Source organism: Megalops cyprinoides, chromosome 11 (genome assembly GCF_013368585.1).
Source record: "Megalops cyprinoides isolate fMegCyp1 chromosome 11, fMegCyp1.pri, whole genome shotgun sequence".
Taxonomy (NCBI): Eukaryota; Metazoa; Chordata; class Actinopteri; order Elopiformes; family Megalopidae; genus Megalops; species Megalops cyprinoides.
In genome coordinates, this window is record NC_050593.1 from 15,313,534 (window position 1) to 15,331,290 (window position 17,757).

The 17,757-nt window shown below is 44.1% G+C and overlaps 1 protein-coding gene across 1 annotated transcript in view; it reads right to left on the bottom strand.

Annotated features, from left to right (window-relative positions):
• Positions 1–17,757, bottom strand: part of LOC118786290 (alpha-1,6-mannosylglycoprotein 6-beta-N-acetylglucosaminyltransferase A-like) — a 69,113-nt gene that overhangs the window by 13,951 nt on the left and 37,405 nt on the right. Inside the window, exons 9-10 of the mRNA XM_036541423.1 lie at positions 16,202–16,335; positions 9,058–9,191 (exon numbers count right to left, since the gene is read on the bottom strand). Of these exons, the coding sequence (XP_036397316.1) occupies positions 9,058–9,191; positions 16,202–16,335 (268 nt within the window). The remainder of the gene's footprint in view (positions 1–9,057; positions 9,192–16,201; positions 16,336–17,757) is intronic.

Sequence of the window (17,757 nt, forward strand, 5' to 3'; positions counted from 1 at the left end):
CACCGTATTTCACAGTGGACATGGGTTCTTTATCAACATAAGCTTCATCTTCATATGCCAAATGTAAAAGTGATGAGCTTGTACAAAAAGCTCCATTTTCCTCTTAATGGACCATGACACATGCTTCCAATTGTCGTTCAGATGTAGTTTGGCAAATTCAAGTTGGCTCTTTTTGTCGCTTGCCTTCAAAAGATACCTTGCTCCCTAGCCATGATCTTGGCCACGGAATTCTCAATAAAGAAAAACACCATTGCAAACATAATAATTATCCAGTTCTTTACAGTAGCACATTTGTTTTTTTTTTCATGAGGTCTTTTTGGGCATACCTTTGATACATTCTAAATCCATGATACACCACTACCATGGCCCCTCACCCCATTAAACTTCTGGGATACCACTTCAATGCCAGACGGAGCTCAATTCCTCTTAAGCTCCTTAAAATTCCCCGGCAGCATGCATAATCAGAGCTTGAAATTCAAGCAGAGGCAACAGTCTTTGCTCCGTTCGTAACAATTGCTCTTATTCATTATTTGCTTCATTGTATCCAAATACACGTAAACAAAAGATTACATTAGAGAGGATTATTGGTCTGGTTCTGACATGGCAGCAGTGCTGTTTACATGTGAATTATGCATTTCCTCAGCGTCTGTCTCAAGAGTAACAAAAGATCACATGCATGTGAAGGGATTTGGAGAGTTTTCTGGTCCACAGGCCCAGGTGCCATCAGGGACAGGAATGAGGGATTGCCCATGCATATTTCAGCAAAGTGATTTCCCCTGAGGGAAATCACTCCCACTCTGCTCTTCACACATACCTTACAATGTCCCACATTAGACAGGAATAAAGGACACTTCAAAGATTTGATTTGTAATATCCAATAAAATAAACCGCTCCCAAGATCACAGGGGGGTCCAAGTCATTGTTTACGTCAGTCAGCTTCATCAGAATCCAGATGTCATAATATGATATCTTTCAGCTCCTGTGAATTTTCATAGCACAGCTTCTTACATAACATCCCTCAGAAAGGATTTATGAGGAGGACACTAAAGGTCAACTTCAAAAAATCCATCATGCATGCATACATTAACATGCATTTTCTGTGAGGTCTCCTCCACTGTATACGCATGTACAGTTTTTACCAAATGCAGGCTTCTTAATTTACACCTCACACTGCATAGCCATGACAGAGATACAGGCAACAAACTTTTATCTGTTTCAAATACAAATTATGCCTTCTTTCCAACCAAAGCTCATGTCATGTGAAACCAAATAAACTGTCCCATTTTAATAACAATTTGACAATTCAGTGGGCTTCCACGAGGCCTCATATTAGTGGAAGGATGCTGTTAAATCCGTAAGTCTACATCACACAGGCACAAACAGATGTTCTTGCCCACAGGCGGTATAAATCTTTCGACGTAGCAGCAGGTGTGCTCAGGTATGCTGCTGTAAGATCTAAATTTTACCCAGCCGCCCGTCGACATTATTCAAAAACAGCGCAGACGGGCAGAAAAATACATCCGCTTTAATGCCACTGCATACCGTGCCCATTAAAACGTGTATCCGGATATTAACACACAACACAGCAAGCACGCTGCCTGCTAGTGTGACCACATCTACCTCAGACCAGCATCAGAAGTATGGGGGGGGGCTGGAAATGTTTTCATGAAAATTATATTAAGCAATGCTGAGAAGAAAAAAGTCGTGTCTGAAATCTGTATTTGCAATTCAATTTTGCTGCTGATCTTTCATACACACATTTCAAAATATCACCACATAACAAAAGGCCAGTATGGATATCAGTCAACTCCTTGAAATGTCTGAAACAGCCTGATGATTGTAATCAGCAAGATTATCATTTGAAGCAAATAAATACCATACCTTTGAGGATTAACATAGGCACAAACACAAAAACTATTAGCGATCTAATTAGTCACAAATGATTACAATACCAATTATCCAAGGAGGACAGATGCCAGTTTACCCCGGCACACTGCACATAGTAAAACTGCTATAAGAAACAGTATATTCTCTCTTATGCAGTGCTGAGGACAGGGCCTTGTATTCTTTGAGAGACCCCTTCTGCAATGTCTCCAGGGTCAATGTCAGCATAAGGCTCCATATTTTGTTGTACGTGAATGAGAGGCCCAGAGGAGGCCCTTTATGATGCCTCATCTCTCTCATGCAGGCATACTTATCATGCATGATTGGACGTCTTTTTTTTCCCCAGACAGTTCCGCATTATGAAGCCTGAACCACGTGAGCACATGCGCAAGGTGAAAAGCTAAAGGATGCTTTGATTGCGTATCTTTTCTGGGAACTGACTGCAGTGAAACGGGAATCAGCCTTCTGGAGCGTGCATCACAAGCGGCAGTCTGCGGGCCTCTGGGGACTGCATTATCAGATACCTTCAGCTAGTGAGCTGTAATTGGAGAATTAGAGATCCTGCCGCATGTAGATAGAGCCGAGGTGGTGAAAGCACCCCCTCAAGCCCTTTACCTCAGGGAGGGGAGTGTGAGGTGAGGTGGCGATGGCGCTGATGCACAAACACATACACACACACACACAGACAGACACACTCAGGAACATTCAGAAACATTCAGAAACATTCAGATGCACACATACTTAGTTTATGGGTACTTGTATATATTGACACCTCCTGTGTATTAGTTTATATACTGTGGACATACTATGCAGAAAAAACACAAACCCAAAATGTGGTTGTGGTTTGTGGTTGCAATTACTGCGTTTACATACATCCCACCCCTGAACCAGGCAGCTGGAAAAATCAGGAAAAAAAATCATTCCAAAAAACAGGTTCAAGTTGAGGAGACTTACAAAAATGAACAACATTTCCATTCCTCCGTCTCTACATTCTTAATCGCAGGAAAACAGAAAAAAACACTTGGTTGGCGGTCTGAAATAAGAGCCAGTAAGCAGTCAGATCTTGTGCTTGCTGCCTGATTTGAGTGGAGGCCAAGCTCCCAGCTCCCTTCCCTGTAGGGGCTTCTGTGCCTGGTGGTGGAGGGCGGCACCAAGTGCTCTGGAGCCTGAGGTCAAGAGGGTGACGAGAGGACACCGCTTCCCTCTCCCACCAGTCACCCAGCCTTCCTCACTCAAGCTGAATCACATCAGCATGGCTCCCTGGGTCCCCGCGTTTCAGACCTACTCCGTCTCAGAAACAACCATGACGCTGATGGAGACTGACCGAGCACTTCAGTTTCGAGCACTGAAACCAGTGCTCTCCAGTGATCTGAGGATGTCTATGTTATAACCAGCAGCAATGGACCAGATTTCAGTTAAAAAAAAAAAAAAACAAATAGAGCAGCCAAATCTCTGTCTGAAATTTAGATTCCCATTAAGCTACTGCAGTTTTTGTGGATTCTTGGGAAATAAATAAATCTGTGCTTCAGTCTCTGCGCAGATGCAGTAGATTTAGCAAATGCTTACCATAACTTCTTACAGCAGAATATCCCGATTATCATCCCTCACCAGAGGTCTCAGAGTTAGCATCGTCTAATAGTGTGCTGCATGACGCATCCCCAGACTGAAAGTTCCTTTGTACATAACAGCATGATACAAGCTATGTCAGGCCCCCCCGTGCTGGCCATTAAGACAAAGGTTGGAAGACTTTTCTGAGTGCCTGCCGATTAACTAATCCCTTGATCCGCACGGCATTGGAAACGCTGCCAACTGGGGTAAACAAGGGTCAGTGGCTAGGTTAGCAACTCTGCGCGTGTCTGGAATGCACAATGAGTCCCGCTGTCCCCACATCGGACAGCTGTAGACACGGGCTCCCACGCGAAGGCCGCGCCTCCGGCCCCCTCGAGCGTGGGGCGCAGAGCAGAAAGAACAAACACAGACGCGCGTTAGCGGCGGCTCGGCAATGAAGAATCCATTTACAGGATGGTATGCTTTGGACCGAGCCAGTGCCAGGGTAATAGCGTGGAACCTAAAACCGCTGTGGGGCTGTAACAGGCCGCACGGGATGGGTGCTGTCACAACAACAGACAATAGCTCCAGTCCAAGCTAAGTCCAGTTCAGGACGCATACGTGAGAAAGAGCAGACCAGACCGGGAAAGGAGTTTAGATGGGTTTGCAAACAACCCAAGTCCTCGCAGGGTGACCCGACCTGACTGTGCCGATAACCTGAACAATGGAGGCTGATTTAAATCATTCATCACAGCTTCTTATGCCACACCACCGAGCCAGCCTGAAAACACCAGGAAACAATAAACAACCTCCATGACATCACGACAGAAAAATCACAATGTATGGAGCCTCACCCTTTTACATAATCCTTGACAACAGAAACGAAACACAAAGGACACTGCAACCCTTGTTTTCTGTTTATGGCACCTGGCTTCGTTTGTTTATGAGGCCCTTTGGCAATGAGGAGCCTTTCGCAAATGAGGGGGTGAGGGTCTTTGGAAATTAGTGAGATCGGTGCAAAGTAACATCCTGGTGACAGTCCAAGGGCCAAGAGAGAATATTAACATTTCAAAGATCTGCACCCTCTGATCAAAGACCAGAGGACTGACACCTATGATTCTCTCTCTTTCTTCTCGACACACAGACACACACACACACACAGACACACACACACACACACACACACGCGCATACACAAACACACATTCAGAGACCTGAGTGGGTATGGAAAGCACAGCCTCCCTTTCATGCTGGGTCAGTGCGCAGGCCCGTTACCATGGCAACCCCTCCTGGAGAGTGGCCTCCTGGCTGCTTTGTTTTTATTACTCCCACTACAGGTCCCTCTCCCCTCTCAAAGGAACCCTGGCCTCTCCGCAGTGCTGCTCCGCACCATCAATATGTATGGGCCGCATTCTTTTTCATGGTATTCATAGGTTTGTTTGTGCGAGCACGCTGAGTGGCCACCTCACTGCAAATCTCAGTGCAGAGACACGTATCACCGGAGAGGCCGAACCACTGAAGAGTGCAACGCTGTCATCTGAACCCTCCCAGGGCCACCAGAGTCCACGGCTGCACTCCTAATTCTTGGTTCTTACTACATCCTAAGTGTTTATCAAGGGGCAGTGCAGTGTTCAGATGCGCTATGCCTCAGGGCAATGGAGTCCAGACACACCCAGCCTAGACTCTCAAATTTTATCGTTATTGCATGTTGCATCGAAAGGTCACTACTAAAATAATTCCAGTAGGATGGAGCATCTGATAAGCAGCCCCTCATTTCACAAGACACATTCATCAAAGTTGGTTGCTGCATGTTTATTCTTTAACCACATTCCCGGTTAAGGAATGAGGATCACCCCATTTTACAGACAGGAGGTCAAAATACCACGCAGACCTCATAAGTCAGACTCAACCGACGTGCCAGGATGTATCACGGTTCCATTGAGATGTCTTTTTAATAATGCTATCCTACTGGCTCTTCTGAGCAATAAGCGGGATGATAATGATGGATGGCTATCTTTATTGCCTTCACTGAGAGGAGGTATGAGGGCTGGGGTTAAAACACAGAAAGACAGCACGAGTGGAGCTAAAGCCTATCTCATTAGGGGATGGAAGTGAAATAATTTGAAGGTTGTGCTTGAATAAGTAGGCCATGCCGACAGAAGACAGATGGCTCTTTCCGCGGCATATTCAGATCTGTAATTACATTTAATGTCTCCCATAAAGCAAAATAATCTCTCCATTCTGAGTGGGGTCTGTGGATGAGGCCATTATCACAAACTCTGATGAAGCCATGAATCAGGTCGGAGACAACAGCCTGACAGACACATCCAGTAAGGATGGTTACATGTTTTTACATTCATGTATATCAATGCATTATTACATATAGAACACTCATATTGCTTCTGCCCCTAACACAAACACTGGCATGCCCTTATCTGAAAAGCTTACCTGTACTTTCATTTTTTGAAACAACGCCAAAAGTATGTCAGTACTGTGAATTTTTTTGATAGCAGTAACGACCAACCAAACCCAAACCTGAGTACAGATCCAGTTGGTTTAACACAGTCTAATTCACCACAGTGGGATAACTCGGCTTTATCCTATTTGCTGGGGCCAACTAATCCGGGACTGCAATCCTGGCTCGGGGAGATCACCCCGTTGACTTCCCTCATGCAGTAAAGCACGATGAGAATGCTACATACTCCCTAACAGAGGATGGCCTCCAGGTTAGGCATAGACAGCATGGGAGAATTACCTCCCAGTTTAGGTATAAATCATAACGTAATAAATAAGTCTCTTGGGGAAGCACATAGACAGAGGGAGGTTGCGATTCAGCGACATCTCTTCGAAAAACCAGGCATCATAGCCTGCATAGCCAGTCAGACAGGGGTGGAGGCTCCTTTCTAATTACAGCTCATTAAAACCCAATGCCACTATGCCATTTTTAATTAAAATCAGGGTGTAATGAAAGTGGTAGGGAGTCTGATTAGTGGCTAATGTTTTTGTGTGTAAGCTGATGGAGTTGGGTCTTTAAGGCTTGCAGGATAATGGATGGTTCTAATGCCCAGAGTCAGGGAGAGCTCAGAAGAGTCTTTATTTGACAGAATTAAGCTGATGGAGAAATAAAGTGGAGTTTGTAAGAAGACAAATAAGCATATCCTTTTACAGGGATTTCAGATCCTGATGTACGTGACATTTTGAGATTCTAAGTACACGTGGGGTTCCAACAGCTGCAATGTTTGGAGTATGATACAGTATGTCTCTATACCTGCGAGAGGCTACTGTATCACGTTACCCACTGCCCTCCGCATCTAAAGTAACACACATGCATAGTTCTTGGATGAGTTCCAAGAGATAGTTCCTCTTTATTTGACTTAGATAATACCTGTGACTAAAAGCATGGTCTACTTTATTTTATTTGTCTGCTCAAAATATGTCGCTACATCACAGGAAGTGTGAAAAAACCTTTAACTTGCTACCTTACATGGCTTAAATGCGGTTCAACAGATTTGAACGCAGGTCAATCTGAAATCTTTGTTCTTGTTTAAATCTGACTTGAGACTTTGGTTGTGGGTGGCGCTCCCATATTCCACCTTGTATTAAGCCGTGACATGGGACCAGGGTGCTGCTGTCATGTATTGGGGATTATCCAGAGAAGTAATTTGAATCTGCTCAAATCACATTCCTTTGAATCAGACCACCAAGACTTCTGTGGTTTAAATTAACACTCAGCTAACGCATTTCACAAAACAAGGCTGGTGACAAGTCAAGCTAGCGTCAACACCATGGGAATTCAACAAGCCAAATACAAACAGAATCAGAAAAGAATGTCATCCACTCTGGTTACCGCAGCTCATCTGCCTCAGCTCAATCAGAATAATTCAACATAGTGGCTTAGCAAATCACTACGCACAGTACAAGGGGAATCAACAGCAGAAAACAGTAATTGAGGTTGAAAAGTGAATGTAAGGACTCACGTGAAAGGCCATGGTTTTCAGAATGCTCTACCCCAGAGTGTGGGGAAGCAGTGTTTTGGACTAGCGTGGGGGCAGCAGTGATTTCTCACGCCATGTAGAGGAACAGTGATTTCTATACATTTTGCATGTGGCTCCCAGGACCATTCTTGGAAACTGATGCGATGTCTTTCTGCTGTTTAATCTTTAAGAAAAGGGAGCACCATAATGCCAGTCAGTCTGCGCCTGCAAAATGCAAACAACCTGCTCTGTGCAGGGATTCCAAATCCACCTGTCTTCATCAGCAGTCGATTCATCACGCAGTTGGCCTTGGCTCAGTCACTGAGGGACCGCAGCGGAACGAACATTCTGGAGAACACAAACTACAGTCTACTTTCCGTTTGGTTAGCGCACAAGATCCACCCAGTCCTTGAACTCTGCAAGATCCCTGTCGTCTCCATTAAGGCAGCTAATATTCAAGGACACAATACCCCGTGAAAAAAATTCCAGAGAACACTGCCGAATGTTGCTAGGTCAAATCCACTCAGGGGGGCAAAAATTAAGCTGCCAAGGTGGACACAGCAGGTGAATATACGGTCACAGTCAATGGAGAGATCACCAGAATAGTCCTGTTCGCTGAGAAATTAGAGCAAATAACACACACGCACGCACATGGACACACACACACACACACACACACACATTATACAGACACGCTTCAGAGCATCACTTCACATTTCCAGAACTAGTGCATGGCCAGAGATTCCAAAAGCTGATGTTTCATGTTGATAAATTTTTTCAAAAACTCCCTGATGTGAATTCTGTAACACAAATGTGACATTATATTATTATATTTATATTATGTTCATAGACCGTATCGACTGACTGTGTGCGGCAACTCGTACTATTTTGCTTTTGTTATCAGTTCAATCTGTGATCAATTCACTGACAACCAGCATGATATCTGCAATATTTATGCTAGGGATGTTCAGTTGGTGGATTAATGTCTCATCTATAGACTGTCACATCTGTAAAGCATTTTCAACATGCCATTTATCAGGGTTCCTTACCCTGTAATTTTCACCGGGTGTAGTGTATTTCCAATCACATTGAATTTAATGCTCAGATGTTAAGCTCTGTGGAGTTTTATATTGTGAGTTGCACACCATTTTGCACACGAGATTTGCTTAAACTTTTCATGCTGTGCCATATTCTGTAGTCAAACACAATTTTTCCATGCCCAGTTATAAGACACTACCTCATATTAAAATAGAAAAAATATGTCTTATGGCTCATATGGCTCATTTGAGCTTCTTATTTACAGCACACCCAGTACTCTTTAATAGGGGTAAGAGTGTGAGATTTTACATATCAGAGTCCAGATGGGGACAGCAAGAGTAAGAGAATCACTAGCAGAAGAGATAACTACGTGGGGCAGCAAACTCAGGTGAGCTAAGGAGAAGACAGTGAGAAACTCCAAGAGTTTCAGAGCAGATACAGTTGCAGTTGTACCAAGAGAAGCTTGTTCACACACACAGCGACACCATGTATATTGGTAAAAGTGTGCGGTTGTAAACCTAACAGAAATCAGCGGTAAAAAATGAGACTGTTCACTGCCTTTTTCCAGCTTTTCAAGTTCCAACTTCCTGCACTGCACATGAAGCGGACCTACCTTCCAGAAGTTGTCCACCTTGCCATACACAAGAGACTGATTCTGCCTCTTGATGTCATCAATGTGTCGGATGTCGCTGGCATTCAGGTGCTGTTCCACCACGAAGCCCAGGAAGCTGTTGTCCGGTGTGTGAGCTACACGGACACAAACAGACAGACAAACCATGAGAGGACACGTACAGACAGTAAACCACAAGAGGACACTTAGAGACAGCAAACCATAAGAGGACACCTGCGGATAGCAAGCCATAAGAAGACAGAGACTGGCAGCAAGCCAAAACCTTAGCAAAAACAAGCCATAAGCTGAGCAAATTCCAGCCCTGACTGTGTGTGTCAAACTTCAACATAATTGGGGAAAATGGCTCCTTTATTTAATTCAAAGTCTCCAAATTAATGATAACATCAAAAGCGCAGACATAAAGCAAAGAACTAGAACTGTTTCCTTGGAATGGGTCATAACATTTAGAGTTCCACATAATTTAGTCTTTACGACAGACAGTGTTTAAGAAGGATGTGACAATAAATGAGGTGTCGTTAACAAGGTCCATGTATATACCTGGATATAACTGAGAGGCTGTGTTATGGGCTATGAAACTATGAGGTATATGAAATACATTTGTACAATGTGAAACGAACTCGTGTATTCACTGGACCTTGGCAGATAACCTGAGATTGCATGGCAATGTAGGAGAGTTATTTTTTTAGATGAAAAAGGCAAGATGCAGTGTAGAAGTTTAAGTCTGCTTTTCTCTCTGCCAAAAGCTGGATTGCCATAAAGGCACAGAGGATTTGAATGGGCAGCATGGAGCTGGCTGAGTTACGCCCCAGTGCCATCTGTTTCCAAACACAAATCAGGAGATAAGGATTTCGGCATTTCTCCGGGAAAGAGGAAAACACATAGATTACAAAAAGGCATATTTTTAAAAGGGCCACTAAGATCAACCAACTAGTTTTGAGGCCCCATATCCTGTCTGAAAAACCTATCTGTGAATCGCCCTCTCCTTCAGGTAGCGGCTCAACGAACCCCCACTGCTGCCATGCCCTCTGCATATTTATCCGAAGAGCAACACTTCGGCGCTGTTTTGTGAGCCAACTGCTGTCCCAGCGCTGCTGTAAATATGACAGTCTGATAGAAGGATTATGTGCAAACATGAGGTGCAATGAAACAACTCCCCCAGCAGGCGCGCTGCAGCAGACCTGTCACTGCCTCCGTACGGAAAAGGTGGAAAAGAGGGCGCGAAAACAGCCAGCAAACCTGCACACAGACGGTGGGGGCTAGGGGGTGCGGGGCGACGCTAAAACATGCTGTTTCTCCGCCGCGCATTCGAAACATCTCAGGGCGAGAGCACAGCTGTGCCCTTCCGATGTGCAAAATACTGCCACAGCCTTGCCTTAACGGGACTACGCTTCCGCAACGCCGCGGACACATTGTTGTCATTGTAATAATGGCTGAGCGAGGAGTGAAGGGGACCACTCCTGGCTACGCTGCTGGCAAAGCCAACTGGAAACGAATATGATGCGTTACAGCCTGGTTTATTGGCCCTGCTGGACGACGCCAAGAGCAAGGCCAGTCAACTTTAATCAGCGGCGAAGAGAGACATCCGACCAGGCTCTGCAGCAGACAATCCATATATAATGTAATTTGGGTAATTTTGTGGAAATTATAAACAGCGAGCAGATAAGAAATACGAAACCCCTTGTTTCTCTGGCTGACTGCACACGAGTATAAACACCAGGACTGATGATGCCGCGTGACTAAAATGCATGGACAGCTACCAAAAAAAAAAGACAGAACACTATTCAACAAATTATAAATAAATGAGTGTTTCAGATGACGTCTCACCACTACAGTGTTGACCAGAGAAAAAGTGAATGGTGCTTTTGTTCGGAAGCAAATGCACTTTCTTCTCTGAAAAAAACCACTCTGCATTACTCTTTCTACCAAACCCACTGCTGGTGATTAGGCTTGTCAGGATCTGATAGTATCAGCAATTAAGGGCTGAATGCGCTGTACCGTAATGATGACATTACTGTGGGCTTCAGGGCAATTAAGGAATGTGCAATTAAAGTATACATGCAAAAGTACTATTAGAAGGACTGTATGCTCCTGAAATGCAAAATAATTGATGGCTGCTCTATAGTTTCTTTTTACATCAGGAAATAAAAAGTTCATCATTTTGGCAGATTACACTTTTTTGCTGCTTATACAGGCCTTGGATTGTTCCAGACAAATAAAATGGAACATCTCAGGGTTTAAATGTTAAATTCCATTAAAAATAAATGTATTTAGTACACAAAAAACCTCCGGTTATCCGTCAAAATTTATTACATAGTTGTGAACTTATTATGTATGATTATGTAGCTATTAATAAGAACAGCAAAAATAACATAACATCACATTTCCTTTGCAAGTGTTCTTATTCAGAGCAAATTACATAGCTTTTTTACATGTTACCATTTATAAAGCTGGTGCTTTACTGAGGCAATTGGGGTTAAGAACCTTACTCAAGGGTATCACGGCAGGGGAATTACCTGGGAATTGAACTGATGATCTGTGGGTTATGACCTTTGCCTTGCTCCTCACCACTATGCAACACAGTATTTGAATTACGGGCAGTACTTTTGCAAATAGTACTTTTGCATTCTACTTAAGTAGAATGCCGAGTGAGTTCAGTTGAGTTCAAGAGGGCCTAACCAGGACGATGGGGTCAGGAGAGCAGCAAACACAGAGGTGGCATGTGGGTCTGCTCACTGTGATTACAGATCAGCACTCTGGGCAGTCCACAGGTGCCTCCAGTCGGTTATTTTGGCTTGTGCTGCTGGTCCCCCCAAGAGAGATGCCCGAGAGAACATGCCAGCTAACCGACAATTGTCTCAGCACCCTATTCTAACCTCTCAGGATGTTTCCAGTATTAGACAATGTAAAAACCGCCTATGACAACCCAGGAGACTACAAAATATCACCAGGATAGAACTGATGCAATCTTAAATCAATAATAACAATGTGAGTATTTGTTTGCAGGCAGTCTGATGAGGAGCTGGTCAGTGCTCAACTTTATATACGAACTGAAATGCACCGTGACTAAGCAGGAAGAGGAAGTATATGATAGCGATTGTAGAGCTGTCCAAGGTCTTTCTTGTGTGTGCACTGAAGTGTGAGTGCAAGAGCTCAGGTCCTCTGAGGGCCACGCTGGCTATGAGATCAGAGAAGAACAATCAGCAGCTGATTCTGATGTTCACTTCCAACAGCACCAGCCTCTGAGAGACGTTGTTCTTAAAACAGAGCAGGACTGATCACACAAACTACACAAGGCAGGAGCACATGGCAGTCCTGATTGTACAGTCCACCCTGTGCAGTTTCATGATGTCAACCACCTGTGGGACTGCCAGGGTGATTGGAAGACACTTCTCCAGTCATTCTCCCACAATCAAGTCCCAGGGGAGAGGCCTGGAGGGACTGGTGTCTCCAAGCTCCTCTCAGTAACAGAGCGTGTATAATTACATTTCAACCTTCAGCTGGATGACAAAATCTCAAGGTAAACCCAGCTAGTATGAAACATTAAAGTGGTATTTCTGTACTCTATTTAAGATATTATCAGCTTGCTTTAACATATCAAAAATAGGATGATAACGTTAACTAAAAGCTATAACTGCCTTCAGGAAACGTACAGACAGGGGAAAGGAGCGGGTTTGCCCTCATGTTATCATTTTACTTTTTATTGGTTGGTGGAAACAGAAGCACTGAGGTGCTGAGCTCCTGTCACCTCCAACCACCAAAGACCCCCCATCCCTCCCCACCACCCCCCCCCCCCCCGACCATTTTTTCAGGTTGTTACATTTGCCTTCATAAAAACGTCACAGTAAAAGGAACCAGCACACAGTAAACTGCTCCTCTATTTGCCCCCCCTGTGGATGTTAATGCTCTGAAGTGGAACGGAAACCTGGATCTGGAAAAGGTCCATTTGTAGAGTAGTTTTTTTTTTTTTTGACAAATACTCCAAAAATGACCTCGTTGCCTTCGCTGTTCTTATCAGTAGAACATATTACGATAACCTGGAAAATCTACGCAGGCTTTCCGAGGTGACAGTAATTTCCACTCATTTCATACCCATCTTTGACAGGAGCTGATGAGGCATGCCTGCTTGCAGAGGGGTAAAAGCTGCACGTTGCAGTCAAGATGGAAATGACCAAAACTCAATCTGAAATTTCAGAATTGAGTTTCTGCTGTGCCCCGTAGATAACTGCAACATTAAATGAGGTCCACAAACTTGGGAGGTTTCCGAGGTGAGGGACCAGTCTGAGACCTCATTATGTAACATCCCATTTAAACTATTTCTCACTGCACAAGTTGGCCAGAGATTTGTTTTCGCTGAGCTTCCATCTGACCGTAATTCATCACAATAATGTTTACTTCTGCATGAATTATTAATTGCTAAAAAGAAAATTACCATCTGTTTGATAAGAAAATAACAGGCATCGAGAACAGATGTTTTTGTTTTTTTTTTCTGTATGACATTCTGCATTTTATAACCAAAAGACTTGTGCACAACACTGTAAAATATACAATTAACTCACAAGGCCTGTTTATTGAGACAGACCCACATTTATATAAAAGGACCTCAGTAAATGGGCCTTGCGTCAATCTCGCATAAAGTTCCCACATTAAAATGCATGTTTTTAATGGATGCCATTGTGTACGCTGTGCCACTTATTTCTGAGTCTTCCAGGCTCCTTTGAACATTTGCACGTTTGAAGTAAATCACTTTCTTTGCAAATCATTTGGGACAATCTAAAATAAATCTCGGTCCAATTTATTATCTTCAAAGTGATGGACCCGTGACACAAAAATCTAATCTGCCAGCACCTTCTCAAATTACACTGACACTTGGAAAGCATGAAACCAAATAAACCATGCGTAAACAAGCCCAATAATGCAGCCTCAAACACTGTTCACTTCGTTTCTGCTCTGTGACCCGAAGCCTTTCAGCAGACCAAAGACACCCAGAATTAAATATAAAAGTATGCAAAAAATACAGTTTAGATGGCAATGTATCTATAAAAACACCCATTTAATCCACAAGGGCTCATTAGAGAGGAGACCAAACAAAAGCTTCACAGAGACTGCTCGATGAGAGGACAGGTCTGTGGGCTGAAGCTGGGCTGCTGGATAATGACAGGCCCTCCCAGATCCTTTGAGACAGGAGTGGGAGTGGGGCAGGGCTACAGGCTCCAAACCCTCCTCCAACCCTTCATCTGGTACCTGTTATTTTACTCACCATCTCCCTTAATCACCCACACACAGGCTGGTGTGTGGTAGCCATCACAATGACCACGGGAGGAAAAACAGCGAAATTTCCATACCTAAAACGATATTCCATTCGCGTCTGTTTTGGTACAATGTCTAGCTGAGATGTCTCTCTTTCAAGTCAAACTCTTTGAGTGATGACTCTCAAAATTACAGTGGTAGTCAGCCAGACGGTGTTTGCGCAGAAATGGGAATACAAGCCCCTGTATTACAGTTTGGAAACAGTGCGCACCTGCTGGAACAGTGGAGGGGAAAAGTTTCTTCATCGGCATGCAAGATCATGTTTTCTGCTCCGCTGATCGATGCCCCTGCTCTGGGACGGTGGAGCGTTCCGGCGGAGAAGCGAAGCCGGCACTTGTCGATCACTGCTGATGTCACGGCAGAGATGTGAAACCAGACCCCCCAGTAAGGGAGGGACCGGGGCTGGGGGGGGGGGGGGGGAGGGGGGGGGAGATGGAGTGCGCTGTGGAAAACCTCTCTCTTTCCATTGTAAACTTGGATCTCGGGGATACTTTCTCTCCAAGATGTCAAACAATGGAGCATTGTGCGGTCTCCACTTTAGGTCTCTCCATTGTTTGGTTTGCAGATGGCCTCGTCCAGAACAACCTGCAGCGCTAGCTTATCGGCCCGAGACCAAGGCTTGGCCACATCTCATGCTGTGATGAGCTGCTGATCATGCTGTTGAGACAACCTTCTGTTCGTCTGGGCTGTAGGTGGAACGAGGTCAAGGGCCAGCAAAGAGAACAATGCCCTCCGCTGCTCCCTTTCATGTGACACTCGGAGAACCATTTCCTGTTATTTCACTCCAATTCAAGGCGCATATTACTGAACAGAACTTCTTCACTGATAAACAAACCCTCCACTCTGCTCACATTGTACAGGGTGAAGACAAGACTAAAGTGGGTCAGCTGCCGTGTCAAGACTTCCTGGAACACAAACGATCACGAGTCGCCTTGCTCCGTTTCGTGCAGCGGCGGTGACCTCGCCGCTAGTCGGCAGATTTAAAAGACAGTGCATATTCCAGTCTCTCAGAAAATGAGCAGGGAATGATAGCTTGGCTCTGTTATTAACGATACTTCTCCCCGCCCTGGCCCTTCAGACACCATTCACAGCCCAAAATAATGTTTCATAACATCACGTAAGGACACATTTATCTGCCAGTGCACACCCCCTCCACCATGCCAAAGTACATCTGCCCTCAATGATTCATGCAAGTCTTTTCAAAGGCAATGGATGTGACCTAAGCCTTGGGTCTCCTTCCCAATTATGTGCTTTTTGTCAAAATGCCTTCTGCCATATCTAGGGGAAAGGTAATGCAACACAACGAATAAACATGTTCACATATCTAGCCGACTGTGTTTCTGAAACTCTTGCAATCGTGAGATGGTTTGACAGCCTGTCTTTTGGCTGAAAGCCAGGAGCGGTGAGGTAAACAGAAAGTAGGAAGGAGCGGGTCTTCTTTCTTATGCAATGCGGTAAAAATCCAGTAGCTCCCAATGCAATGAAACACCACGTGCTAAACTAATCTCTGCTCCAGCAATTCCACTCATCTAACAGCGCGGGCAGCTCGCCCTGCAGCAGCGAACTGGACTCTCTGCAAAGCCATATGAGAATGTCATACTCTACCAGGAGGACAAAGGGCCTATTGAGGTGACCCGGGATTTCTGCTTAGTGGTGCCTAAAGCCTCTGATATTGAGACTGTGGGGTAACATTTCGATTTCCTGGGCCTGAAAAAGAAATGATAAACTGGTGTGTGTGTGTACGGGGGGGGAGTTCCTCAACAGGTATGCCTCTCGGTCACCATGGTGACACAGGTGGACGGGTTGCGGATTGACTTACGGAACATGGTGTTGAACTGCTGGGGGTTGAGGTTCCACTTGCCCCAAGGGGTCTTGTGGCCCTTTGACTGGGCATAATGGGCGTGGTTGAACTCGGGTTCAGTGCCAAAGGAATCGAGCACCCGTAGCATACACCTAAAAAACACAGAAGGGTTATTACAGAAAGAGAGACATTTCACGAAAGCAAGACCTATAATGACTTTACTTAATGTGGTAGATGTTACTGAGGCAATTTTAATTACGAGATATCACATTTCCATTCTTCAAAAAAAAAAAGAAAAACTGTCAGCTGGAAAGAGATTCATTAATACAAATCCCAGCTCGCCAGTATCACTTTCATTTAGTCTTTCTGAATGGGTGCACAAGTCCTGATAAATCTTCCACTGGTACAGCAAGCATAATGCCAATCGTTTTTATCGAATTTATGAAAAATTAAAACGGAGTCATGAATAAACAAGCGGCAGACAGAGCAAACTCTTCCCGGCTGGGCTGAGTGCTCTGCACATGGCTCAGTATTACTGCGGTGTTTTTCAGATGTTCTGGAAATAAAGCCTGGAAATTAAATCACAACGAAGAAAGTGGACCAGAGGGACTAAGCATGCTTGCCTCCTTTGTCTTTGACCTGCTAAAATATCAGCTGTTGGGGATTATAAACCCGTATTGGATTTTACAAGGAAAAATAAACTCAGTCCAATAACAGCTTCAATTTTAGTGCAAATCAGATATGCTTCCTAATTCATGACATGCGCAAACGTGAACTCCGGTACAAGATCTGTACTGCCAGGCCATGTGACATTTCAAATTAAATTTATTCTCTATTGAGGATCACTTTTTAAAAATGTACAACTGAGTGTACCTCCTGTACTTTTATAAAATATACTATAAAATACTATACAATTTAATACTAACTATTTATGTGTGTATACATGAACAGATCTTCAAATACATACATGAACAATCCAACTCTCCAATATAGGGTTCACCCAACCCTTGTTTCATTAGATTGGTAGGTGGGTGTTTTTAGAGCACCAAAGGAGAGAGCAGACAGGGTCATGTCACACATCTGTCCATTCTGCTTGTCAGTAATTCAGAATCGCATGGAAAGCTAGGAGAGAGACATACCTATTTAAATGACCCCATCTATATTTCATATTTCTCACTGGTCCTGAATGCAGGATTTCAATTTCTTATACAATCTGTTGAATTTATAGCACCTTTACTACACAAAATACCACTATTGTATGAAAATTACTGCCCTAAACCTGAATGCATTAAACTTAATCTTACATACTGGCGGTCAATGGAATGATAAACATATTAATCACAGTGAATAGGACCCCGTTCTTTTCTTCTATGCTCATGGTGGATATTCCAGTGTCCTGTTAGTTTGAAATAAAATTGAACTATAACACTGTGACACTTGGCAGAAGCCAATTAGGATAAAAACGTGCATTGTCAGTGTAGGACACATTCCATCTGTGGCAAATTTAACGCAGGGAGGATTTGGGAAGTGTCAAAAAAGGGCTTTTATTCTGTCAGTGACAGAGCCAGACGTGT